At 36.6% G+C, this 26782-nt stretch overlaps 1 protein-coding gene across 3 annotated transcripts in view; it reads left to right on the top strand.

The window, feature by feature from the left end:
* The window catches only part of OLA1 (Obg like ATPase 1), a 109117-nt gene that overhangs the window by 37340 nt on the left and 44995 nt on the right, over positions 1-26782 (top strand). For all 3 annotated transcript variants that reach the window (XM_068685712.1, XM_068685713.1, XM_068685715.1), the window contains one exon: positions 19431-19606. In XM_068685712.1, the coding sequence (XP_068541813.1) occupies positions 19431-19606 (176 nt within the window). The remainder of the gene's footprint in view (positions 1-19430; positions 19607-26782) is intronic.

Genomic DNA, 26782 nt, shown 5'->3' with positions numbered 1-26782 from the left:
TGTGTGGTGATGTTGAAGTACAATAAATCTAACTCAGTTAAGGTGTTCTGGCCACTCCATGTGGCTCTGCTGGGGTAAGGAGTCAGAAGAGTCTATTCGTACTAGTTACAACTGGGAAAAAGTTACTGACGCCTGATACAGAATTTCTTAAAACCAGATAGCACAATTTGGGCAGGTTTCTTGTTTTATTAGTTCAAGCTTTTACTAGAGGAAGGGGAAAGTATATGCAATGGTATTTCAAGATAATCCTTCAATCCACAAATAAAAGTAGCTTACAGTTGAGTAATAATGACAAGACTGTTCCTGCAATAACCCCACCGAAGATGAAAAGTTGTAAACCTAAGCTACGGCCTTGCTGAACAGTCTTAAAAATGCAGCTGTGCTCAAATAGGTTTTCTTTTCCATGCAGTAGCTTTGATATGGATATGATAATATTTTAACGTTTGCATTTCACTGTTATGGTTAAAGTGATAAATCTTTAACAATCATTTTACTTAGATTACATTAAATATACATATATATATATATATATATATATATATATATATATATATATATATATATATATAATTCCAACATCATCCTAAGCTTCTAGCTAGTAAAGCACTGATTCGTGTTCTTGTCCTTTCATGTGTGTTCCTCTTGTTGCTGTTCTTGGAATGTGTGTATAAACAAGTAGGTAGAGAGTACAAAAGTGACTTTTTAAAGTGCTTTTGTATCCTTTCCAAGGGCGTGATTCTTTTATGTTGTCATACTGTGATTGTAATTTAAATTCTATGAATTGCAGTCAAGTTCTGCTCACTGTTAATAAGGGTGGCTTGGTCGGAACCAAAGCTAATCAGTATTATATTTATAAAAAATAACCTCCCCTTTTTGCAATATTTATTAAATTTGCCAAATGACATTAATATCTGTGCCATATAAAAGGAGTAATTTATTGTTCAAGTTAATTGATCATTTACAAATCTACATATTTTTTGTTGTGTGGAGAGAATGTTTCTGGTGGCTGATTTGTCCTGTGCTGAAACAAAGTAACACCGGTATGCTCATTTAAACTGTTTTTCCTCTCTATGTTTTCACTGTGAGTGGTTTTGGGCATTAATGGAATGCAGTTGCGTTAAGTAAATAATGGGAGAGATTTGTTACGTGTATGCATTCTCTTTTATACAGAAGCTTTTAAAGTATCACCATTAGCCCTGCTTTTTCCGGTTGCTGGGGCTGGAAGGGACAGCGTGAGCACGTCAGCAGGGTGAAGGTGCCCCGCAGCCGAATCAGCTAGGCAGTTGTCAGGCAGCTAGCTCACACAAGCTCAACAGGGTTTCGCTTATAACACAAGAAAAGAACCTTTCTAATTATCTAATAATTTAGTTTTAATGAAACCCTCTACTTTTTTTTAGGGAAAAAAAAGTTTTGGATATTACTGAGTTTTCCTATTCCTCCCTTGTGTTCATTGTGATGTTGCCATGCTAAGATATTACTCCTAAGTCCAGGAGTGCAGTGTTGAGTCGGCAAGCTCTGGCCATGCCTGCTGCCCCGTTGGGACAGCGGTGCAGTGCAGAGGCTCTGCCTCCTGGGGTGATGCTGGGCACTGCCTGCATGGAGCCACCCCAGCAGGCAGGCAGCTTTCTGCAGGGGATCCCCAGGCCAGCATGCTGGCACAGAGTCCAAGCGCCTGCTGGGGTCTGGTGGTGCTGCGCTGGAAGGCAGTGAGCGGCTCGCTCACAGCTGGCACCCCGCTCGCGTGGGGAATTGCTGCTTCTTTGCATCCCCTCATCCACTTCTCGTAAGTAGTAATACCTTTAAAATGCCACCTCTGTCAGCTGAGAAACCTTAAAGTATGCTTTTCTCTCGTCTCTTGCTGTTTGTGGATTTTTTTTTGGAAGTTCCTCTGCAGCTGGCAATATTACACATTTTTGTTGCACTTTTTTGCCTTTTTTTCCTTTTTTTTTTTTTTTTTTTTTGCCTTCCTACTTGTTTCCCTGCTATGTAATAGCAGGGTGCCACTGGTTAATAGGATTGTAACGTCACTGGTGTTATTTACTAGAGTGTTGCTAGTTTATTGTGTGTAGAGCAGGGAAAATGTGAAAGACAATAACTTGTTTGCAGACTCGGCTTGAGAGGTGTAAACTTCTTTGCTAGGAAGGTATCTTTGGGACCACTACAACTATGGGAAATTGAAATGTTAAAGTTGGTGGAATTAGATACCTTAAGTCCCAGTTTAACACAGGAAAACTTCTAATCTCACTCAGAAAATGTGTGAGGTTATTTTTTTTTCTGTTTTCAACTTTGCTTTGTGGAACAAATAGCTGTTCTTTGTTTTAGAATGAGCATAATTATGTGGAAGTGCATTATTTTTGCATTACACAAGCACTGAATAGAAATATTTCCACATAACTAGAATGAAATATTCAGCATATTTAAAAGAAAGGGCCTTTTAGAAGCCTTTGGTAAGGGAAAAAAAATACTCGTATGATGCAGTTTGAATGCATAAATCAGTCTCATATGTACAGTATGCCACCAGATTTAATACGTTGATGGAGTGAGCAGACAAATAAGCTGGGCATGTGCATGTCAGCGCAGGGGAGGAATGCAGATGGAGAGCGAGGCAGTGTTTCCCTGGAATGTAAAAGGCACTTAAGGCCTCTCTTAGGAGGGGATATTGTAATATTACCAGCAAAGTTGTGGTGAAAATTGAAAACCAGTAACTGAAAGCACATTGTGAAGAAACAGATGATTTTAATGACTCCGAGAACATGTTTAAGGTTAGTAATCAGCAAACCACAAAGAAAATTATCTTGTGATCAGAGTTCTGATTTTTCACCAAGATCGAGAGCCTAGTCAAAGGTAATCCATCTTCTGTTCACTTAACCTGTTTTTTCTTAGCTATACTGCCTATCCGTTTCTTTAAAGAAAAAGATTTTATATGTGTCTGTATTATTAAATAAATGATGGAATAGAAGCTTAACAGCCTCGTAGAAGTTCCAGTCTTCTCAGGGAGCAACATCTCGTAAAACTTAAGAAAATGATTTCATGGAAACAAATTGTTTGGAAAAACAGCATTGAGTAAACACTGGTTTGATAATAAAATGTGGCCTCTTTTAATACAATTGCAGCAGCTATGCTTTCTTCATTTTTTAATATTTTGTTTTTAGTGGAAAAGTTTCCTGTTGATTTGTGGTGTGTTTCTAACCTTCTTGACATTTCTGTATTAGAGTTTCATAAGCTCTGCGCATCAGGGTTTTCCTGCCAAACAAAAAGGAAAGAATCTTAGATGGGTAACATTTTCTTCCAGTATTATGCTGTGTTATGTGATTTTTTTTCTTTGATGATTTTTTAAATTTCTGATCAAATTTAGGTTAGAATATTTCATTATGTGAAAAGGTACGTGTAGTATTCTTTGTAAGGTTTGTTACCCAAAAAAAAAAAAAAAAGGCAGTAAACTACGCCTTCATAACAAAGTTAAACCATTTTGAAATCATAAGGCTACAGAAATACAGGACACAACTTTTAAAAGGTCTACTTTTCTGTCAGATTCTCCTCTTGCATCTAGCAGGTGATGTGAAGTCTGCTAGGACAGGACAGTCGGTCTGGCCTGTGGCTTGCTCCTTTCAGCACTCTTTCCTGTAGCCAAAGGGCATGCAGGCTACAAGTGAAGTGAAACTTCATGGGGTGGTGACAGTGCTTGTTGACCCGGTGTGCTGGGGCTGTCTGTAGTAGTAGTGTCAGAGGCATCTGAAAATCCTTAATGTTGTATATGCCTTGCTCATATCCTTTGACATCTTTTTATTTTTTATTTTTTATTTTTTTTTGCCAGACTGTTTTAATCTGATATGGAAAAAGTATTCTGCTTCAGCATTTTCTGTTTGGTGCCTACTAGTTTTAGAAACCCTAAAATAATTCCATTTATTGCCTAATCCCAAGGTAAATGCTACATGATAGCATCAGCTTTTGAGGGGAAAAAAATTACAAGGAAACTTGCTACAATAATTGGATGAAGATTTTTGTATAGATATGTGTGCTGATAAACAAGAACTTCCTTCAGGTACTTCAAAATTATAAAATAATAAAAAAGGACTTCTGGAAGTGTAATGGTCAATATGGTCCTTTTCTTCTGGAGGATTTCTTTGAAAGCCAGAATGTTTTGAGATAAGGAGAATTTTTCATTCTGTCTGAAAATGATTTTGGGGTTTATTTTATCAGGAGAATAAGACCAGATTCAAACAAGACTTTGAATGAAAGATGTTGCATGCTGGAAATAGCAACTAAAATAATAATTTTTTTTAGTCTTTTTCTGACAGAGTGTGAGTTTAGGAGTTTATGTTGCAACCTATTTGGGGAAAACGAGGAAAAAAGTTATGGTAGAGGTGATTAAAAAGGCAGTAGTCAAGAACACACTGGTATTGGTATTTCTCCTTCTGAAACGTTTGGGTTTCAGATACCTTTTTAATCAGAAACTTAGTGTTTTATGATATGTGCTTCCTTGTGCAAAAAGGCTGTTTCTGTTGGCCTGCTTGATTTTTTTTTTTTTAATTTTTTTTACTGCACAATGCATGTGTGATGTTCACATGTGGAGGAGCTGTGGATATTTACCCTGAGAATTTGAGCATACCTTTATGTATGCGGTTCTGGATTTCAGAACATCCCTAGAAAGGTAGACATGCTATTGCTAGCTTATAGCGACGGAAACTAAGGCAGTGCTGCTGAGATGGGCGTTGTGCCATAAGTTAGATGGTGGCCCCATGGTTTTACTTGTACACCGTCCAGCTCCTGCATGTGAGCCCCAAAATACTTGGGGTGCTGCACCAGACTCTACGGAACGCCTGATCTTGTTTATTGCTAACCACCAACTAATTTACAGGTGCAGTACTTGTGTATACCCATTTAATAATCATGAAGCTGTGGTGAAAATTAATACACCTTTATATGTGCTGTAAATCAAAAGCTTAAGTTAAGTAGAAGAGTAATGGGAGAAGTGTATATGGAAACTGGTGGTGACTAGTAAAAATCAGAAGATTTTCATCTGAAAGTCTTGCTTTCTGTTGAGACTACTGCTAGGGCTGCATGTGTGGGGCACAATTTTGCCTGGCAAGCATTTTTAGGTGCTACTGTTAATACAGACAAATATGAAATAAAAAATATGAGGTAACAAATAGAAGTTGGGCTTAAAAATAGCACAGAAAGGGAAATGCCACTATTTTAAAATGGGGATATAACTGGAAAACAAAAGAATTGCCTAACAAAGAATGCAGCTGAGCTGCTGTTGCACACCGGCGTGTTGAGGAGAACATGGCAGGCGCCTCAGCAGCCATCTCCGAACTGAGGGCCTGGGTGCCACTGCTACAGCTAGGCTGGTGCCCTGCTTCCTGTCCCCTCCGGGTGCTGTGGTGGTGGCAGTGTGCTTCTTATGGCCAGGAAAACAGGGGAAGCTCTTACTGTACCTCTGTGTAAATACGTAAGAGGTTGGGTGTGCTTGCAAATGCTCAGGAGTGCAACAATTTGCCTTGATGATGCTTGCTGCACATGAACCATGTGGTGAAAGGGTAGTCCCCAAACCACTCACCTAGCCATGCACAACTTACACTCGTGTTTTTAATTCATAAGGTATCATCACTTCAAATCGCAAAGTTAAAGTTTTTAATGTATTAAACCAGCTTTGTAGCAAATTGTTTCTTATGTTACTGTACTTTATAACATCTTTGTCTTTTTCTATCATTAAGAAAAGTGTTTCTGTAATGTTAATTAGCTAGTAACTGCTGTTTTCAGTGTGCTTTAATTACCGTATGTTGCTTGATTATATGTTATGAAATAAACTTAAGGTTATTCTAGATTGTTAAACGGTGAGCTAATATGGAACTACTGTGCTTAAAGATGAGGTTTTTCAGATATGGTGCTGGGGATATTAGGAGGCAGAATAGCTAGAAAACCAGACTCATTCCCGAGTATTTGAAGACAATTTTAAGAATTGCCTCTTAGATTTTAAAACTACTACTTACAAGAAATATCTGGTACATAATCATAAAGAAGATTGTAAAGATGTAACTGTTGGATGATTTGAGAGTGTGTTACTAATAGGCATCCTTTCCTGACAGTCTAATACAAGATACTTATTTGCTATCACTTAAAAAATTTTTAAAAACGCTCCTGTTCAAATTACATTTAGTAACAGTTACGTTCAAGTAGATAAATTACACGTCTATACTACAGGCTGTGTATCTGAGTACTGCCATCTGAGTGACGGCTGTAGTTTTTAATTAGCAAATGTTTAAACAACTTAATCATGGGCAGTTTTATATTCAATTTATGATAGAACAGTTAAGGTTACATTTAAAGTTTGTTGTATGGTCAACATTTGTTCAAAAAAAAGGTAAGTTTTATAGAAGAGTTAAAAGTTCTGATCATGTAAACTTGACTTGCTTAGATATTAAAATTAAGAAGTTTCAATAATTTATTTCCGAGCAGAGTTCTTTAGTATTATAAAATGTATCCTATAACTGCTTTGTCTCCTCTGCAAAGTTATTTAAAGTAATTTTTTTATTAGCAATTGACGTAACTGATCTAGCACTGGAAACCACTAAGAATTTTAATATTGTTCATGTATAATTGCCTTAATCTCTGGTCTTTGCAGGAGATGGTGCTTTATAAATACTCAAGAGATTTTTCCATGGTGTTTCTTTCTCAGATTGCTAGAATAAAATCAGTATTTGTTTCAGTCGATTGTACGTAGAAATAAACAGTTTACATTTTTAGCTGATGCATAACTTTTTCATTTTCCTTACCATATCTTAAATTCTAGCCTCATCCCATTAAATCTTGTGGTTATGTTAACATAATTCCCCTCAGATCTTCGAGAAGTTCAACGTAGACAGTTGTATAGTTTTGATCATGAGCTAACTTTGAAAATAGCGCAAAATGTATGAAGACAAATCCTGTACTATTCCAGTTTTTGTCCGAAGACTTTCATTGTTTCTTTTGCAGAAATATTTTCAAAACCACTTCACCAGAAATACTAGCTCTCAATAAACCATCAGTCAATAAATGATTTTGATTTTTTTTTTTCAGTTTCTCTCTTAAAGAGTTTTTCTTTGAAGCAGAACAACAGTATGGCCCAGCAATGTCAGTACTGATAAGGGTAAGGTCAGCTGGGGATTTAGTTGGCTGTTTTCTCCCTGTAGCCTAATAAAATGTGGCATTTTAAGTGTTGTAAAGAGGGTCTGAATTGTGGCTGTTGTCTCAATCAAGTAACTGCTTAGGAATGCTGAAGACGCTCTTTTTTTTCATTCTAAGAAAACAAAATAATTGTGTGTTCTTGCCTCTACAAATGTTGTAAAATCGAATGTATCTGTTAATTTCCTTTATTTTGCTATTTATAGTGGATGCTGGGGCTTTGTTACAGGTGGGTCCTTTTCAGTTTGATGTCTATTACCATAGGTGGTGTTTTAAGTCTCACTGTCAAGTCATGAATTAATGATTTTTTTAAACGTTATCATTATTTATTAAACTTACTGGCTGTTATTTTAAATAATATTGGTGGCATTTTTGTATGGTAAGTTGCATATTTTGGGGATTCTTCAGTCACCAGATAGCTTGTTTATATATTTAGTGATTATTTTTCAGTACTGCAATTTTGATGCTTTGTACTTTGTTGACAATTTAGTTACAAGAATTAAGTATTTCTAGAGTTAACTTCATGGAGTTGTTTTGGGGTTTGGGGAAGAGTGTCATTTTGGGTGGAGGGAATTCTTTTTACGAACTGCTGTTATTAAAATAATAGTATATAATTCAGATTTTAAAACATTTGAATTTACTTTGAAAAGATTTTCAGGTATAAAACTGTTGTGCCCCTGACAGCACTTCTGATTATTTCAGTGGCTGACTCCAAGCATTTAAGAGAATGAGAATGTTTCTTTACACAGAGGGAACTGGGCTAGGAATTGGGAACAGAGAGGCAGGGGAAAAAAAAAAAACAAACATCTTGAAACCCCCTTCTGATGATGATTATCAAGAAATTGAGCTTTGCTTCAAGATTGTATCTGGTGCTATGCTTTCATAATTTAATTGGTATTTATTTTCTTGGACTTAACTGATGGGAATTTATTAGAAGATACCTACAACAAACTGGATGTATCAATAAGTAACTTATTTGCAGAATTATTGTACTCAATTGAGAGACATTTAATTGCAGTTTGCTTCTGTCATTTTTCTTGACAGCTGTTGAAAATAATGTGGTAAGATTGGATTTATAGCGACTTTTAGGAAGCAGATATTTGTTCAAAAGCAGTCAGGGAGTGCAAAGATCCATGCCAATATTCAGAATTCATATTTCCCTTGAATGGAAGGTTGTGATAAAATGGTACATGGTGTGTTTTCATTGCCTGTTGAAAGACTTTCATGCAGTTAAAATAAGCATTTTGATGGTGGTTGAATTAAGAGTTTTTGTCAGTCTCTTCTCATCATGGATGATTAGACTAAAACGTCTGCTTGTCTTGACTTGAGATCACCACAGCTTCAGATAACATGCTTTGTGATTGAAGGTCGAAATATTTTGAATTCTAATAGGCTGCCAGATGAATTGCTTGAAATAGACTGTAAAATTTCAAGGCTTCCTTTTCCATCTGCTGTGAAAAGAACCATTGGGAATGGTTGAGCTTGATGATCATAGAATTACGGGATGGTGATTCTAAAACCCTCAAAGGGAAGTTGCTATGGAGATCTAGTTCCAAACTGTGAAATGATTCACCTCTGAAAGGCTTCAGGGTCTGAGAAGCTGAACACATCATTGTTCAGGTGGTCATTGGTTAGGAAATTGCTGGTGCCTGTGTAATCAGCACTCCTGTGGTAGTTAACGATCTAAAAAGGTTTGTTCTGAATGATGTGGGACAACAGCAATGTGCATAAGATGGCTTCTCTCAATCATAGTTTGCTCAGCCTGGTGCTTGTAAAAATACAGTGAGCTAAATGGCAGAGAAATGAACTGCTTCATTGAGGAAGTCTTTTAAAAACAAAATTTTTTCCTGTGATGGATTTGACATCTAAAGTAAAAGGAGAAGAACCGTTTCAGCTTAAAAAGCTGTGGTTAGATGTTGCAAAAGTATCACATTTATATATTTATTTTGCAAGGAGCAGAATGGTGGGGCTGTGTATCCGTGCTTGTTTGCAGGTTAAAGGAGCGGTGCTATTGGAAATGGAAGATTTCTACTGAGTTGCAGCTCAGGAATGTAACGAAGTAGCCTCAGTATGTTGATATTTCTCCCACCCCCAAAGTCCCCTTTTAGAGGCCTAGAAGATACTCTGCTTTGACAGTTATGGGGGAAAAAATACCACCCTGTATGTCCAGGATCAAAGTTAATCAAAGTGTATGCTTTCTCTCATTGTTTCTAACTTGCATCTTTTCAGGATAAAAAGGGAATAAACAGAAACTATTTGCACACGTGCACAGAGAGATGTGTTTTGCCAACTACTGCTAAAATCTGCCAGCTGATTCTTAAATTACTTGGGAACTTAAAAGTGCACAAATATTTAATATGCTTTTTCAAGGAAGGCAGAAGGCATTTGCTCAGTGTACAAGTAGTTACTGACTACAGCTGTAAGTACCTCATGCAGCATAAAACGTTTGACCATATAAGATTCAGATGGAGTTTCTCTTACTGTTTTATTTGTTGTATATCTGTTCAGTATCATCCCTTGTCATAGGTTCTCTTAATGGGATTTTGTAAAGGCGATGCCACCGGCTACTAGATGGTGCCAGATAGTTACAGAACAACTGAAATGTTGCATGAAGTAGTTGTCATTGAAGTGAAAGATTACTAGAAAGAAAGGCAAATCCCTGAGCGTTCAGGATTTCTTCACTGAAATAATGTACAAAAGAGTGAGTTCTTCACTTCCTGTGGAATAAGTGGCCAGCCAATCTTTACAAATATGCGTAGTTTTGTGTTGGAATGCTGTTTTGTGCTTTATATAGAAGGACTAACATCTGAAGTAAAACAGTAGTGTTGGGCTTTATCTGGTTGTTACATTAAGATTTGAATATTGATCAGGAAATATTGCAAACCATCTTCCTCAGATCTAGCATCTCACATAAGATGTAAATGATATTCCCTTTTGTTCTCAGTATTTCCAGTGATATTTTAAAAAGATAGTTTGGTATTTCTTGTGATCCCAAGGCTGCTCCCTTATGTGAAGTCCAAAGAACTGTGACATCATCTTTAATTTGGTGAGAACTAATTATTGAATGTGAAAAATAATGATGAAGAACAAGCTGTCTCTTAACCAGCTAATGATTTTTTTCATTCTCAACAGGAATTCTGTTAAATTTTTGAGAGTTCTGCCTCTAAAGGTTCTATTAAATTAATACACGAAGGACAAATCTGTATAAAGTGTATTATGTTACATTAAGTTTACGTACTACATTCTAAATGTAGACTAAATGCAGAAGGAAAGTGCGAGTAAGGTTGACTCTTGTATAGTATTCTTGTTTTATCTTAACAACAATAATCTTAAGTTTCAGAATATTTGGGAACTGCTTAGGTAACTAACCTCTGGTAGCTGAAAAATTTTCATTACTGAGTTTTGTCTAGGTATTTATATAGCTTAAGATTGTTTTGAACATTTTTTGAAGAGAAGCTGCCTCATTGAAACATTTTTCAGTAATTCTTCTTTATACCCTTTGCTGTGTGTTCCAGGAGGATGGTTATAGCTTTATATTCTGTGCTGAACTGAACTGTTCGTTCTCAGTTCATTATGGTACAAAGCATTGCAGTGTGTTGAGGATTGCAGAACTGCTTGGACTTCGTCGTAGCATTAAGGATCCAAAGTGTTTCAATAGGAGTCATGGTAACCACTTGGCAGAGCTATATGAGACCTGATAAAAAGTTGAAGGCTCGAGTGTCTTTAGGTATCTCTGCATTATTGGCACAGTCAATCTGTGACCAAGATAAACTGTTTGTGAATAATTAAAGCATTTGCTGTGTACCTGGTTGTTTGAGGCCAGGTAGAACCATCCCGTGGGCTTCCACTGGTAGTCACTAATTCCTGTTTGTGATGTATGTAATTATATTGCCTTAAAACACAGTTATTGGTAGCAATTATTTTTTGTTATGGTAACTGTCAGGAATCCCAGTTAAGCCTGGCTCTGTACGGAAGACTTGGAAGACTGATCTTCAGTCAGAAAAAAAAAAAAAGGGTAAAATGTACTATGGAGATGATGGTGAAAGTAATACAAATGTGCAGTCATATATATGTGCTTATTTCTACTTCCAATTTGTTTCTACTTAGGAGCATTTTCTTTCCATTCTAGATGCCATCAAATTACAAATACACCAGTTCCAGTCTGCTCTTGAGTAGAAATGTTCTTCTGTGAATGGTCTTGATATGTGGCTCACAGAGGCGTGTTAAAAGTTACCCACTGACATTTGTGGCCAGACTTTCCCAAGTGTACCATTCGTTATGTAAGCGACACTGCTGTGCGAGGGCTTAGCAGGGAGGGTGATCCTGTGGGGACTCTCCCCTGTTACTGTTTGCTTCTCTTTTCAAGACTAACTCACAGAGGGAGGTTTTCAGTCATTAGAATGTAAAATGAAATGAAGCGTTGCTGAGTTCAGGTTGACAAGAACGCTTGTCTCTGAAGCAAATGTTAACATTCTTCAGCTTTTTTATGTTTTGGAAATTTTGCAGTTATCCAGGCTAGGTTCCAGACTTCCCTTGTTGTTCCAATTAACGCAGCTGTGTTTTGGAAAAATCTGAACACAGTCTAGTTTTTCCTAGGGAATTTTCTTAATGTGTGGTGGTATGTCAGCCATCTCACAAAGTTGAGAGTTTGAGTGCTGCCCTTCTCAGGGCAAAGTGGGTTGCCAGAAGAGTTACCAAGGAGTGTATCCCAGATGCTACTTGGTGGACAGTGCAGTGGTAATATTTCAAATGTATGATCAAGGGCAGTAAGAGTGAGCCCTCTCCAAGTGGAGGCATGAAAGGCTCAAAGATTATTCTTTCAGCTTTCAAATAATGCTCTTTACCCGGTGCAACCAAGTTCATAGCAAATCTCAGCAGGTAGAAGGTTTTGCCTGCGGAGCATTGACTACATCCCGGTGGTGCTAGGATGAAAGAACAATGACAGGTAAACACATTTTACATCAGAGATAAATCACTAATATTTGTCACACAGATCCAAGGGTGAGGACTCTGGAACAAGATTTTATAGATAAGTTCAGTGGAATTACTTTCTTGGTAATGACTTTTCTCTTAAAAATGTTTCCACTAGGAACCAGATTGCGGTTTCTTCTGGTAACTTGCATGTCCTAAAGTGAATTGTTTTGCCTCAGGTTTTCCTGTAGTGGTTCTAATTCTCATCCCTGACTTTGCGAAGTACTTCCTTGACAAGTACTTTTATGCAAATATAAACTCTTTGTATGCTCGAGGAGTTGATACTACAGTCATATAAAATCCCATATTGCTGCTCTGCTGCATGCTCTCATTGTGCATGTGCCTGAGCTGAAATAGACTTGCTTTTTTTTTTCTGTCAGATACTCCCGATAGATTTGATATTGAATGGCCTGCTATTCAACTGCTATCCCAGACTTCTGGGGAGGGGTGCTTGCTTTGCGCTCTCCCCACTAGTGCAATACTAGGGCTCAGCAGGGTAAATGTAGCTGCTTATCTTTTGTAGAGGTAAGTAATGAATTTGAGTCCTAATGCCACACCAGTCAAGAGAGCCCAAAGCAGCTGCTTTTACCGTCCCATATCTGTATAGCCATATGGTACGCATAAACCATAACCTTGTGTTCAAAGTAATTAATGCCACAGCCAATATTCTGAACTGTTTTTTCTGTTACTGAAAATCAGCTAAACTTGAGAATAAAAACAAATGTTTTTAATGGGAATTAAAACCTTTTCTTACGTTTCTACGGTGCAGGTAAAACAAAATAATTATTGCTACAGTGACTGCTTGCATTTTAAATAAATTTATACACATTATTTTAAAAAAAAATCTAGTTAACTTTAAAATATGTAAGTTTTCTTGTCATTTAGGGTTCTGTGAAGCTGATCATCAAGAGGGTTGCAAATCATTGGCGGTTTCTATTTTCAGAGTTCCACATCCCAGAGTAATTTGCTTTAATTTCACCCAATTTAACCTATACTTCACACCATCACCATTCAGCTTTAATAGCTATGTTCTATGCATAAGAAAAGCAGATAAATGTCCACAATTAGACTGCACGTGATTACAACTAGTTAGGGCTTCATGAAGACAAAACTTAAAGGGCTGTGGCACAAAACAAAGCCACAAAAGATGTCTGAAAAAATTCTTTCTTCAGAAGTCAAGGTTTACTACGGCATTTTATTTAATGTTTTTTTTTGTGCTTGATTTTGCTTATGTTGAAGATGTAGGCAGGTGTACCTTCTTCAACTGAAAATTACTCTGCTCAAAGAATATTAGGTTTGTGTTACAGGTGATTAATTTTACTTGAAATTAGCTTGCAAGGGAAAACATGCTAAACCTACTTTATTTGTTGATCCTTTGTTAACATGTGCTACATTTAAGAATCTGTTGTGTATGTTGACTCTGATACTATTCTTTTGCCCTTCCGATTGTGAGTATGCACGGTAGAATCGTCAAAGTTTAATGCTCTCTATAATGTTAAATGTACCTCAGTCAGAAATGGTGTGTTTTTTTTTTTTTACCATTTAAGTCTTTATAATGCTGATAACATGTCAGACAAGTCTAAGTAGAGATATTATTTATGATTTAATGTTTTTTGACATATGTAGTCTTGTTTCTTTTGACAGCTCAAAGAAACACTCTGCTTCTAACCCCCTGCCGAAGTTACCCTATTTTGTTTCTTTTTGTTCCCCCCCTATTTCTACCCTAGTGAATGGCCGGATAGGTATTATTGCTCATTTACTTCAGGGCTTATAACAGGGTACGTATCCATATTGTGATGTACTGTATCAGTCTGTGATGAGCAGCTCCTTCTGATAATAGTCATTGAATGTATGCTTGCGAGTAAGTGCAAGCATCAATTATTCTTTAGGTCTGTTTTTTGGTGGTGTTATTAAACATTCTTTTATAGCTTACTGACAAGAGGCTGGTCATTACTCTAAATACTGATGGGAGTTTCATCTTGTGGTGCAGTTCAGATTTTGATCAAGTTGTGAATATCCGTCTTAATTACAGCATAACATAGGCCAATGCAGTTGCTTACCTTTCGTAAATGAATGCAAGATACCAAAATGCTGTTATGTGGGAGCTTAATATTAGCCAAATATTTTGTTCAATTTTGCTTTAAGGATAAGGGTAATTAAAGAAATGAAGAAACTGACATAAGTATAAATTAATTTTGAAGATATTCATTAATTTCCATAATTGTAATTAGGATCAAAATAAGATGTCTAGTAGTTTTATTTTGATTTTGATTTCAGCATCTCGGTAGCTGCTCGGAGCAGACAGGAACAATAAAGTTTAGGCTTTAGGTGGCTTCGTTTTTGCGTCAAACTAGTTTTATATGCTATATCATAAAACTTTCAGTCCAATCAGCAACTACATTTAAATACTGCAAATTGTGGCAGCAAAACAATAATTCTGCTGATTAGCCCCTTTCCATTTCTTGTAAGTGAACTGTTTATGCTGTTGAGTACCTTTTGAAAAAAGAAAAAGCCAAAACAGCCTTGATTAGTCAAGGAGTAATTGGATGACTTGATTTTAGCAAGAGAATGAATTGGTTGATGATAGCCTGTAACTAAGTGTAGTGGTTCTGTTCAGATGAATACATAACATACAGTCATCAGATCTTGACAGGTATAACATAAGCAATGCAAAAATCTCTGGAGGCTGAGAGGTAAATTTTGTCAAAGAATTTTGAAGCTGATTCTTGAAAGAAATGGAAAGAAACGTGCATGCCATTAGATGATACCGGTTAAAACGTGGCATTTGTTACTGCTGTGCTGTATGCATATTTATCTGTCACTACTTTTGCATGTGAAGAAGAGAAGGTGAAGTCTGTGTGGTCTTGCTGCAATCAGGACCTGGCAGATAGGCAATTCCTGCTCTTCTTCAGGACGAAAACAGTGTTTCCACATCTCCTCCAGCCAGTTATCCTGTTTTCCCCATCTTAGTTATCCAGTACCACTTGAAAGCAAAGTGTGGAACCAGCTGTCTCTGTGTTACTTCTTCAATGCATCTTTTTAAAAATATTTTTTTTTCCTCCTAGCATTACATTTGAACATGTATAAATAAGTGTCATTGCTAACTGGATTCTCCAAAGAGGTCTGCAGGTGCACATGACCTACCTACATGTCACTAAAGTGTTATGGGAATTGATGGCAACAGCTTTGTTTGCTTACAGCAAGGTTGATGTTTCTAACTCTGTAGTTATTGTTCTATTACACCAAAGGAAGTGGAAGAGGTCCACCATTTAAGCTCAAATGCAAATCCATTGACATTTTCTGGGGGGTAATTTGAAAAAAGGTTCCTAGCTAGGATAATTGAGAAAAAGGGTTAGATTCCACTCAACTTCTTTTGAAAGGCTGACAAACCTCTGATGGTGGGACACACTGGACACCAGTGAGAAGTGATAACTAGTTCCATAAATAAGGAAATTACTGATTATTGATTTCTGGTTGACTTTCCTGTGTCGCTGTATGCTTACCTTTAATCAACTTCCTATTCTTATTCACATAGCCCGTACTTCCCAGAACTGTTTCCTCCCACCCCTTCCTGCCTACCCTGTCTCATCATAAATGTCTTGGAGAACAGGGTGGAGAACAGGAACTCATTTTGGGCTTCTTTTCTTTCCCTCAAAAGTTCCAGTTAGGATTCTTAGGTGTTGACAGAGATGCTTTTTTGGGAAGACTCTTGAGTAAGCCCTTTTTATGGACACTTTTTTCCTGCCTATATGGTAAACTGATTCCTCTCTTTCTGGAAGAAATCCTTGGAGTTCCTGGAGGGCATAAAGGCAGTTGAACCAGATTACTAGTTGGTGCTTTCTGCTTTGGAAGCCAGACCACAGGGCTCAGCAACTGGTAACCAGGCAGGTGCAGGTATGCTTTAGAGGTTAGTGTGTAGACAAGTACCTAACCATGTAAAGATCCCTCCACATGTGCAGCAGTTGAATCCTCGCTGTGTCAATAAGAAGATGGACATGTTTTTGTTTGAGGTTCACCATATTTAAACACTGCTCATAATCAGAAATGCTAGCAGGTGACCGTATGTGTTCTGTTTTTTATTGACTATCCCATTTGTTTTCTTTTCTTCCTCATCCAGATGCACCTTTAATATGGCTTCAGGGAAACTTTTCTCCCTCATCTTTCTACCAAACTTTTTGGACTCCTTTTCTCCCTTTCCCTATTATTTTTACTTGCTGATTCTGTTGTGATCAGTATCAGCTATGTCAGCGTCAGCATTTCTTATCAACATTTGTCTTTTATTTTCTATCTTCAGAGTGCAACGTGTCCATAAACTACTTTTAAAACTTTTTTTTAAAACTTTCTTTTAAAACTGCTTTTAAACCAAGGACTGGCTAAAACATTATTCTAATAATTTAACTTTGTTATTTTCTCTGTTTTGCTTTTCCAAAAGATCTCTTCTCTCCACAGAGCCTAATCCCTTAGATAACCACCAGTTCTTGCTTACTGATGTCCCTGGATTAGCCCACATTCAGTTCTGCAGGCTGGAGTTGGTTTCCCTACAATGCTCAGCGTGATTTGTGCTATTCTATTAGTACAGAGCAGGCTTGAGGCTGGGATAATGGATTGTCCAAGATTGATCCCACATGGATATCGAGATGAAATTATAACTAAGGCTCTTTCATCAGCGTAGCGTCTCCCTTCTCTTCTTTTCCTTCTTCCTTGAGTATCCCGTCATCTTCCTTCTGGCTGGGCGGTCAGTCAGCAGCTGATCTGTTTTAGGTTGATGACTGAAATCTGTGTTGATAAATCCTGAACAAAAGGTTCAGCATCTTCCTTATGAAGAAGTCTCTCTCAGTTTATGCCAAAATCTGGATGTTATTCCCAATATCTGGATGTTATATTGAGGGTCTTTTGTGTGTACAGGATTTTATACCTAAATGCTTTCTTATGGACTGCAACTATCTCAATGGGAAGATTTTGATTTCTGTTCTCCAAGTGTTCCTGATAATTTAAAAATATCTGCCATGATTAATTTAATTGACTTCCTGGTTATTTCAAAAGTAATTGTATGAGCAGCACGCCTCTTGATATATTACATCCTTTCCAAGTTAAGAAATGCAGTATTCTTCTAAATTCAACATTGAAAATTTAGGCCCACAATCCAGTGTTTTAATAGAACATGCAACTAGTGTCTGTTTCTTTCATGAGAAACTCCTCACTTAACCAAGCAACCCAATTAAACAATTTACCAGTTTACTACTTATTTTTATGTTCTTAATGTAGGGTCTCTATAGTCGTAGAGCTTTTCTCCTCACTTTTATAGTGTTGTTTTTTTTAACCCTGTGGACACCAAATGCAGCAGGAAGATGTGAACAGCTTGAGAATATATTATTTAGATGGTGATGCACTCTTTTTTTTTTATTATTACAAGGAGGAAAGAACACTTTTTACTTTTTTTAGCTGACTAAATACTATCATCTGTTGAGAAGTATGGTCAGGTAGAAGAATTTTCTTTGATCTGTATGGTGACATCTTCCTACTTTTTTTTTTTTTTGAGTAATTTCCTTGTAAATTTAAACAGATCCGTAGAATGACGTTTTCATGTATTTGTGTATCCACACAGCCCATGTCCCATTGCTGACTTAGGTGCACAGATAAGGATTTACGTAAGACAAAGGCTACAGCACCTCTTCTTTAATTGCCTGGCATTGGTATGGGTTAGCGTAGCAGGTTTTCATTTGACAGGGGCACATTCTCCCGTCACAGCCGGCATCAGGGCTGCATCTGTTGCGGAGGTGCTTTTCTTGTACCGGGGAGCTCACAGATGATCTTTGGAGAGAGACAGCTGATGGAAGAGCAGGAAACTTCCTCTAACCGCTGTTCTAAAGACTTTTTATGTTTATGTGAAAATGATTTTGATGTTTGACTGCCAACAACGTTTCAAGCCTGTGTATCGTTTGTTTTGATGTTAAAATCTTTATTGCTAAAACCACTGTTTTCAGTAATTTAGAAGGAAAAAATTAAGATGTGTGTGAGAACAAAGAATCTCAACTTTCTGTCAGTTGAAGAGTTCTTCATAGTCTACAATTTTTCTTATTTTATATTTAGTACAAGAAATGCCTTCTTCCCCTCCCCCATAAAAATCAGTTTATTTTCATTTTGGTAAAGTTTAAATAAAATTCTTATCATGGCTTATTTCTCAGGCATTTATTTAATGTTGCGGAATAGGCATGCAAATACACTGAAAAATTATCCAGGAACTAAGTAACAAAGTGTTAATATTTTTATTCTTTAAATATTTATTGATTTATTTTTTGTGATGCTATTTATCTGATAATTTAAATCCTAGTTGAATTATGTTGCCAGATTGTCTTCAGAAGGGCATGAAGTCAGCACACATGCTTCAGTAATATCTGGTTGTTTTACCCTTATGTTTCCAGTTGGCAATTTGAAATTATGGCTTCAACTGCACTTTAAATATGTGATAATAGCATGTGTTTCTAATAAGGGCCAGCACCATTTTGTTCAGATAGTGTGAATGGTTGTCACTCATATATGACAAATGCACCTTCATCTGCTTCTTTGATGGCCCCCTAAAAACCATACCCTCAAATCAGGCCGATGAAATTAGCTGCTGTGTAAATTGTGTGTCTGAGTGGTTCATTATCTAATCACCGTCAGAACCACAGTGATAAAGTAGATTGAAACAGGGAAGAGGTCTGCCAGATGATTTCAGGCCTCCTTTTTTTTCTAAACCCCGTTTCCCTTGGAAACACTAAGAGTCGTTCAGAACTTCAGAATTCTTTGTGTAGAACTTCTTTTTTTCTTAATGCATAAAATTGGTCAGCCAGTGAGGGCTGCCAGGATGATTTGTAAGGTTTTCTTTCCACCACTTGTTTAGTCATTACTGTGTGTATTAAAATGTTCCACGATTTTGAACTTGGCTACAATGTTTGCTGCTGATAGATAAGATACAGTTAAATACAGTGGTACCAATTTTCAGGAAAGTGCTCTAATCTGTTCCTATTTAGAAAAAACTCTTAAAGATGGCTTAAGTGCTCTCCTGAAATGGCAAAACACTATGCTTTGCATGCATGTGTATAAATCTTTGGATTTTGGAGTTGATACATAAATTAACAAACTACAGCAGTATGATATAAAATATTTTCAATAACAATTGCGTACAGGCAGTAGAACAGACCTGCTGATTTTAATTCTTCATGCTAAATTCTTGTGACTTGTAATAGTCTGTTTTAAAAATCTGTATTCTGTCTTCTTAGCTTAATATGTAACTTAAACTTTATTTGGTTTAGGAGCATTTGAAGATGATGATATCACTCATGTTGAAGGAAGTGTAGATCCTGTTCGAGACATCGAAATAATACACGAAGAACTTCGACTTAAAGATGAGGAACTGATCATGCAGAGTATAGACAAGCTAGAAAAAGTAGCTGTGAGAGGCGGGGACAAGAAATTGAAACCTGAATATGTAAGTATAAATGTAGATCATTAAGTATTGTCTGCATTGAACTGAAATATTTGCATTGTTGGATTTTGCTCGTGATATCATGCATGCATAATACAAAACATCGCTACTATTTTTGTGTATTTTGAAGTAATTATTCTGAGCTTAAAAAAAATAGAATGGATTCTTTGCTGTGCTGAAAGTTTAAGATTTCAATTATAAAGCTAATTGTCATTTTTTAAATTTAACTGTAATTTTCTTGCTGACACAAGTTTATTATATGAGTTGCTAATATTTCATCAAATTTAGATTAGGGGTTTAGTTGTAATTCAAAGTCCAGGAGTGACTTCCAAATTATTCTTGCTGTTAAGTTCCAGTCTGATGTTAATACTGTGTTCCTAGTAACCTCAAAGTGAATATATTTTTCTAGATGCAGTTGCACTTTGTGTCTTTTAGTGCACCCTAAATGAAGGCTGCTAGTTGAAGTTAATTTTTGAATGTGGTTGGGGAAAGCTGTTAAATGAGCTCAAATATCATGGGGTAGCAGTGGTTGTTATTTGTAGATTAGAAATATATAATAATCATCAACTTCAAAGGATGTTTTTAAAATTATTGTTTTACTGCCACTTGACTTTGAAGTCAGCTATGCTTTGCCAGTAGTCTAGTTATTAATTTTTCTTTATTCCTTTAGTCTTCTAAAGGTATTCCTGGTGGTATGTAAAGCATATTCTCTAATTATTGCAACATCATATCAATATGGAAACAGGCTATTTATGCCTATCAATTATGAAATAAAAAATATTGTTATATCCCATAGCTTTTTATATAGCAAGTAATAGGAAAAATATTGTCACAGCAGTGCTGGTATTTTAATTTATCAGCATTGAAGCACACTAAGTTTTTTTTTGGCCATAACTAGTGTTTGGCAGTGAGTAGGATGTGAAATTGAATATCCCTCCATGATGCAGTGTTTAAAAAGCACTTCCTTGGTGACTTCTCTTGGTGAAGAACTAGCCTTTGTCTGGATTTAGAAGTATTTTATTCCTCAGTTAGTCTAAGTGAGACTTATTTTGATGATTGGAAGGCTTTCACGTCAGGCAAGAGAGAATCAGTTGTCCACCAGAAACCCCCCGATCCTTCTCTGCAGAGCTAGCGTCTAGCAGATCAGTTCCCAGCCTGTATGAGTGCATGTGGTTGTTCTTCGCTTAGGTGTGGGACCCTGTACTTGCCTTTGAGTTTCAAGAGATTCCCTTCTGCCCATCTTCACAGCCTGTTGAGATCTTTCTGAATGGCAGTACAGCACTCTGGGGTATCAGGCACTCCTCCCACTTTTGTATCATCAGCAAATCAGATTATTCTACAACCAAGGGAGACAGTAAATTAAAAACTCAAACCTAGAAATGCAATCTAAATCAATTAGAACTTTAAAATCTCCATTATTAATTGGTCTCTTCTCAGCTTCAGTTTCTCATCCTTTTCTTTGCCTCTTCCTTCAATCTCCTAACCAGTACTTAATCTGTAGTTCAGCTGTCAAATGGATTTTGTCATCTTGTGTTTGTAATTTATGCTTCCTGTTATTCCTTGGGGGATTTTAGCCTTTCTTTATGAAGTGACACACAGAAAACACAAGGTTTTGAAGTTGCATTGCTCTGCCAGTTCTAACCTCGGTAACAGCTGTTACACTCGGCCAGTTTCAGCTGAGTTTGTCAACAATAGAGGTTTCAAAGGTATTAAATTCTTTTGTTTCATGGAAATGGGTGGCTTAACAGAAGGGAAAGGCACAAATAAATGCTTCCATGGAGACAAAGGCTCCAAGTAGGAACTCTGCTCTCTGCAGTCACCAGAGAATATGCCTAGGGAAGTGTAGGGCATCAGGTCCTGCTAATCTTGGACCTTCATGCTTGTCTTCCTTTGTGACTTGTATGTGTGAATTGTAAGGTGGGCAGTAGAACTTAGTGAAATGGACTTCTTTATGGTAAAGGTCTGTCAGAAGTCTGCCTAGTTACTTTTCACGGTAAATTAATCCTCAGGCCTGGTGCCTGCCAATAGCCTCATGTAGTTGTAAAATCATAACAGCAGTTCTGAGTTTTCCATCCACTGTATGGGTTTGCTTAGATGTTGAGTCATTGGGTAGTGAGCTGCTCCTCTGTAACCTTTTTTGTCTTTTCCTTTAACATTTTATGTCGCAGTGAAGGCCTGTGGTTGCATATGTATGATATACTAGAGAATTAGCTGTGCAGTTAATCACTTAGACACATGGTAAGAGAAACCATAAAGAATTGGGGGGGGGGGGGGGAAGACAAGCAGTTAAGGATTGCACCTCCATGCAATCTCAGAATTGGAACAGGCTGCCAGAGGAGTTGTGGAGTCCCCATCCACAGACATATTTAAGAGATGTGGATGTTGTGGTTAGGGATGTGATTTAGCGATGGGACTTGGCAGGTGAGGCTGATGGTTGGTCTTGATGTTCTTGATGGTTCTCTGTCAACCTGGATGATTTGCTGTTGAGAGTGTATTTTGGGCTTCCTCTTTCCAGGGCAGAAAAGTAATTGAGACAGAAGTATAAACTGTTAAGGATATATTTTTTTAAACAGGTTATCTTCATAAATTGGGAGGGAATGGAAAACTACTCAGGGTTTGCCTTTTCTTGCATTATTTGCCAGTGTAATGTTAGACATAGCTAATATTCTGCTCTTCCTGTAACAGAGGTGCTCAACAAACAGTACTTGTCTGTCTTCTGAGTGTTCACAGTCATTTTCCCTTTCAAGAAAACTGGGAGATTAAAAGGGGAAAAACTTTTTTAAGCACAGTGTTAAAATTTCAGTCTCTTTCGTAGTTTCCTTTTCTCATCCTTTATGGAGGAATTTAAGGTAAAGACACTTTAGAATTTCTTAAGCGTTTTAACTGGTTGAGAGTTGTGAAAGTTCTAGTGTTCATTCAAATAAAAATACTGAAAGCTTTCTTACCAATATCACTTTCAGACCTTTTACTTGCTTTCTTTCCCCTGCTGAACAAAAACATCTAGCACTTGAATTGCATTTTTCATTTCTTTCCACTTTTTTGAGAGCACTTTGAAATCTATTGAGGAAAAACTATATAAGATTAGGGAAAGAAGAAGGTGAGGAAAGAAAAGAAATAGTATTGATCTTAGTTGAGCGTGTTTTTCCTTTGGTTGTTTGCTGAATATAACAATAAGCTTAATATGAAAGCTAAGAAAAAGTTACTGATTTCAGAGGGACTATAATCTCTGTGTGACCTGTGTAAACTTATTGTTGGCATCAATGGGGATTTCACTTTGAGCTTCCTGGAACCTAATTGAAAGTGGAAGTCATTCTTTTTATTTCATAAATATGAATTGTCTGCTTTAGAGGAGAGGATTCTCTTCTTTATCAGTAAGCCTCCACAACTGTAACTTGATAGTCTGAAATCTCCAAAAGGCGTAGAGGGGAAAAAAAAAATCGTCAATCTGTATCAGCCAGCAATTCTTGAATCTGAGATTTTTATTCGATTGTCTGTCTTCACACCTGTGCTCTAACTTGTTAATTATCATTTTTTCTTCGTGTAAGCCCACATTGCATACAGTTGGTAAGTTCACCTTTGTGCAGTGACCTGGCTTTGCAGTTGAATATAGTGTTAACTGTTCGTGCTGTCTCTCACAGAATTGATTTCTCAATCCCCTGTCAGCAGAAATAAAATAGCCAACTGCTGTTAAGGAGCCATCAATGAAATCATTTTCAAGTTCTACTTAAAAATCAATGACACGATATGGTCCAAGATCAGCAACATGCACTGTTGACATAGACACGGAATAGCTTCCTTCACATTCATTTTTGTGTTTTGCAAGTGTTCTCACAGGTTTCTTAGAAATGATTGTCTGCTTTTCACTACGGGTACTATTCTTTCAGACTCAGTACACCTTCATATGTTATTTTGACTATAACCTTCTAAATGAGATATTATAGAACAGAAATATCCCCAATATCAGCATGTACTAAAATGGTATGAGAATCACTTCAGAAATTAGAGTAATTTTGATTTTATATTTTAAATCTGCTTGGTGCTGGTATCTGCAGAGACATGAGAAAGAAGTTGAGTTAAACTTCTTTATTATTAGCTTATTCATCTGTAATTTTGGGTAGCAGGAGATTTCAAAGTAAAATTCAAGTACGTAAATTTATAGATCTTGTTTTAAATATATATATATGTACGTGTGTATATATATATATTTGATTTATGGGATTTTCAGTCCTGGAAGCGGAGGTCTTCGAGTTAATACAATATAATACAGTTAAGTGAACATTATTACAGGATTCTCTTCCATTACCCTTCCCGCGTGATTCAATTCTAGTCCTTAGAGATTGACCCCCTGCAATTGATAGCTATTCATTCAATCCTTTGTTAGTGCTCCAAATCTTGAATTCCAGTACAGAATAATTTTTAGTGGTAATGGTATTGCGATTTATATATCTGACCACAAGAATATTATTTATAGTAGAGTTCATACAGATTGTTGACTTCAGTGATATGAAGACAAAATCTTTAGGTCAGGATCAATGTCTGCAGTATTTGAGCTTCCAATTTTCAGCTGAAAGGCAGCTTTTACAATAGGTCAGTATCAACGTCCACTGCATTTGAACTTCCAGTTTCCAGTTCAAAGGATGCTTTTGTAAGTTCTGTAAGACATCTAAATTCCGTTGTCAAAGTCTGTCAACTCAAAAATAAGGTTAGCTTTTGAAATTAAACACTTTTTAAGAGCAAAAGTGCGATTATGAAAAGAATTCAAGATGCCTTTTAATGTCATTGTATTATAACCATCTAGTGCAGAGGAAACAAATCAAGCTTTGCTTTGTTATTGCAGTGGATGATAAATTAGTAATTGATACAATGACCAAAACCCCAGAACATAAACACCTGTCATTAGATATCTTGCGTCTATGTAATCTATGGTTCTTCCTTCCTCCTCCCTTCCATTTAATGTATTGGTCCTGTCCTGATAATACAGTAACTGTTCGAAAGTCATTTCTCTTCATTTAAAATTACCAGTACTGTTTAGGAAATGACTCACAAACAGCAGAGAGGTGGTAGACTCTGTTGCTTGTCATTACCACTATGCTAGATGAGAACAGGGTGAAAATCTTTCCTTCCCGCGATATTCTGATGAATGGGATTGCGCTGAGCAAAATTCACTGACCTTGTACCGCATGCACTCGCCAGAGTTCTCACGGATGAATGAACTCTTATTTCATCTAACTGATGATGTCAGTTGGGAATTTTCACCTTTCTTTCGTTCCAAGTTGAAGATAAATACAGTAGTGAATTGTATTTTTTTTTTTTTTTTGTCAGTTGCTTTCATCTGCTTTTGTGAAGAAAGTTTGAGAGGTCAGTTTGTTCCACTGGAGATGGAAGGAAAGGAAGAGTGTACATGTAGGTTATTGACACACTTTTTGCCAATGGCTGTTAACAATTAGTAACTTAAATGTTAAATCATAGGGAATCAAGAAAATATTTGTATTCTTAATGCACGTAATTATGCCTAAAATCTTCAGTGGACCATTTGCTGTGCTTAATGTGGTATTTAAAGGAAATTAAAGTTCATTCTGAAGAACATTGTGAATATAACAGGAAAATATTCATGGCAGATGTTTGTGAATTAATTGGTAGTAAAGCCTGAGGTGGAAGTACATAATGTATAAATTCACGTTTGGATTTCTTTTGGTATTATCAGTAGACAAAGAGAAGTCAACGCTTAAATACTTTCTATCAAGGCTGATCTTCCCTGCATAGATCTGAATAGTGGTTTAAAATAATGTCTCTCTGGGACTGTCTAGATCAAGCCACAGTTGTAACTTGTAAATAGACAAAACGTATCACCAAAACAACTTCACATGTGAATGGTTGTATTCTGAAAAAGGCATCTTTTTCGGTTGGATTAATTCACTTTTAGAACAAATACGTTTGCACATGGTTTTCTTTGGAAATAAGTGTGTGCAATAAGAAAAGTTCAGTGGATGTATGGAGAAGATATGTCATTTTTCAGTGCAATTTCCCTGTTCCAAATTCCTGAGTTGTTAGAATTAATCACTTGCACATAGACTGACTACTGTATTTGTATGCTTTTGTCTTTGAGAATCTACAAATGATTTTTTTTTTAAATGTATATTCCTTAAAACCTGCAAGGCAGACTAACACAGGGGAGAAATTGGAGCTTATTAACACGAGTTACGTCGCCTGGAATGGTTTTAGAATATTTTGGTGAAAGTACTTGCAGTGGTTCATAAACATTATTGGCATCTAGCTCTGAGTAAACCTTATATCATGTAGAGCTTGTACTGGCTCTGTTAGGAGGTATTGAATAGAAGAAGGATAATACACTTGTCCTAAATCCATTACTTCTCCCATTGTATTTTTATTAAAGTCAGTGAGCAAGAGAATTGTAAGAGATTAGACATTGTTTTGTACCACGGAGGAGCTCATTCTCACTCCAGTTGATGCAGTACCTGACTTGTTCTCCTTCTTGCACCCAGCTGCTACAGCTTATTTAAGCACTTAATGTATTTGAAAAACATGATCTAACCTTTTTTTTTTAAACTGCAAAATTTGTCTATTTTTTTTAAATACTGCTTTTTTAAATATTGCTTTCACTGTAAATTCTTTATCATTTCAGTCCTGCTCTTCTAAATCAACAAAAAACCATGTCAGAAGAGTACAGAGATGAGTCTATGCTAGCTAGAACTGAAAAAGATTTTCCCAGGAAAGCTATGGACAGGGCTGTGATCACAATACATTTCCTTGTGTTAACAAGGAAACTGTTATGGGTGTGATAAATTGCTCCTGGAGCTGCACACTTTAACTGGCTGGAAGTACTCTTTACCTCAAATAGGGTAGTTTGTACCTGTGTCTAAATAAAAACCATAGCTATTCTGAAAGCCAAATAGAATACTAATGATCTGTTCTGATCCCCTGCATATCTCAGTTTAATTCTCACAATTGTGTTTAAACTTTTTTTTTTTGGGGGGGGGGGGGGCAATAACCTTTATTTAAATATTTTCTAGGTAGAGATAAATTATTATAACTTGAATAAGCTGTGCCAGTTATTATTTAACTTTACTGTTTAGAAATAAAAAAACACCATGTTTTTAGTTTGTATTTGCCAAGCTTCAACTTTTAGCCATGTGTTTTTTGCATGCTAGTGTGAAAAGC

The sequence above is a fragment of the Anas acuta genome, chromosome 6 (assembly GCF_963932015.1).
Source record: "Anas acuta chromosome 6, bAnaAcu1.1, whole genome shotgun sequence".
Lineage (NCBI taxonomy): Eukaryota > Metazoa > Chordata > Aves > Anseriformes > Anatidae > Anas > Anas acuta.
Note: the sequence above shows the minus strand (reverse complement) of the source record. Positions and strands in the feature narration are given on the sequence as shown.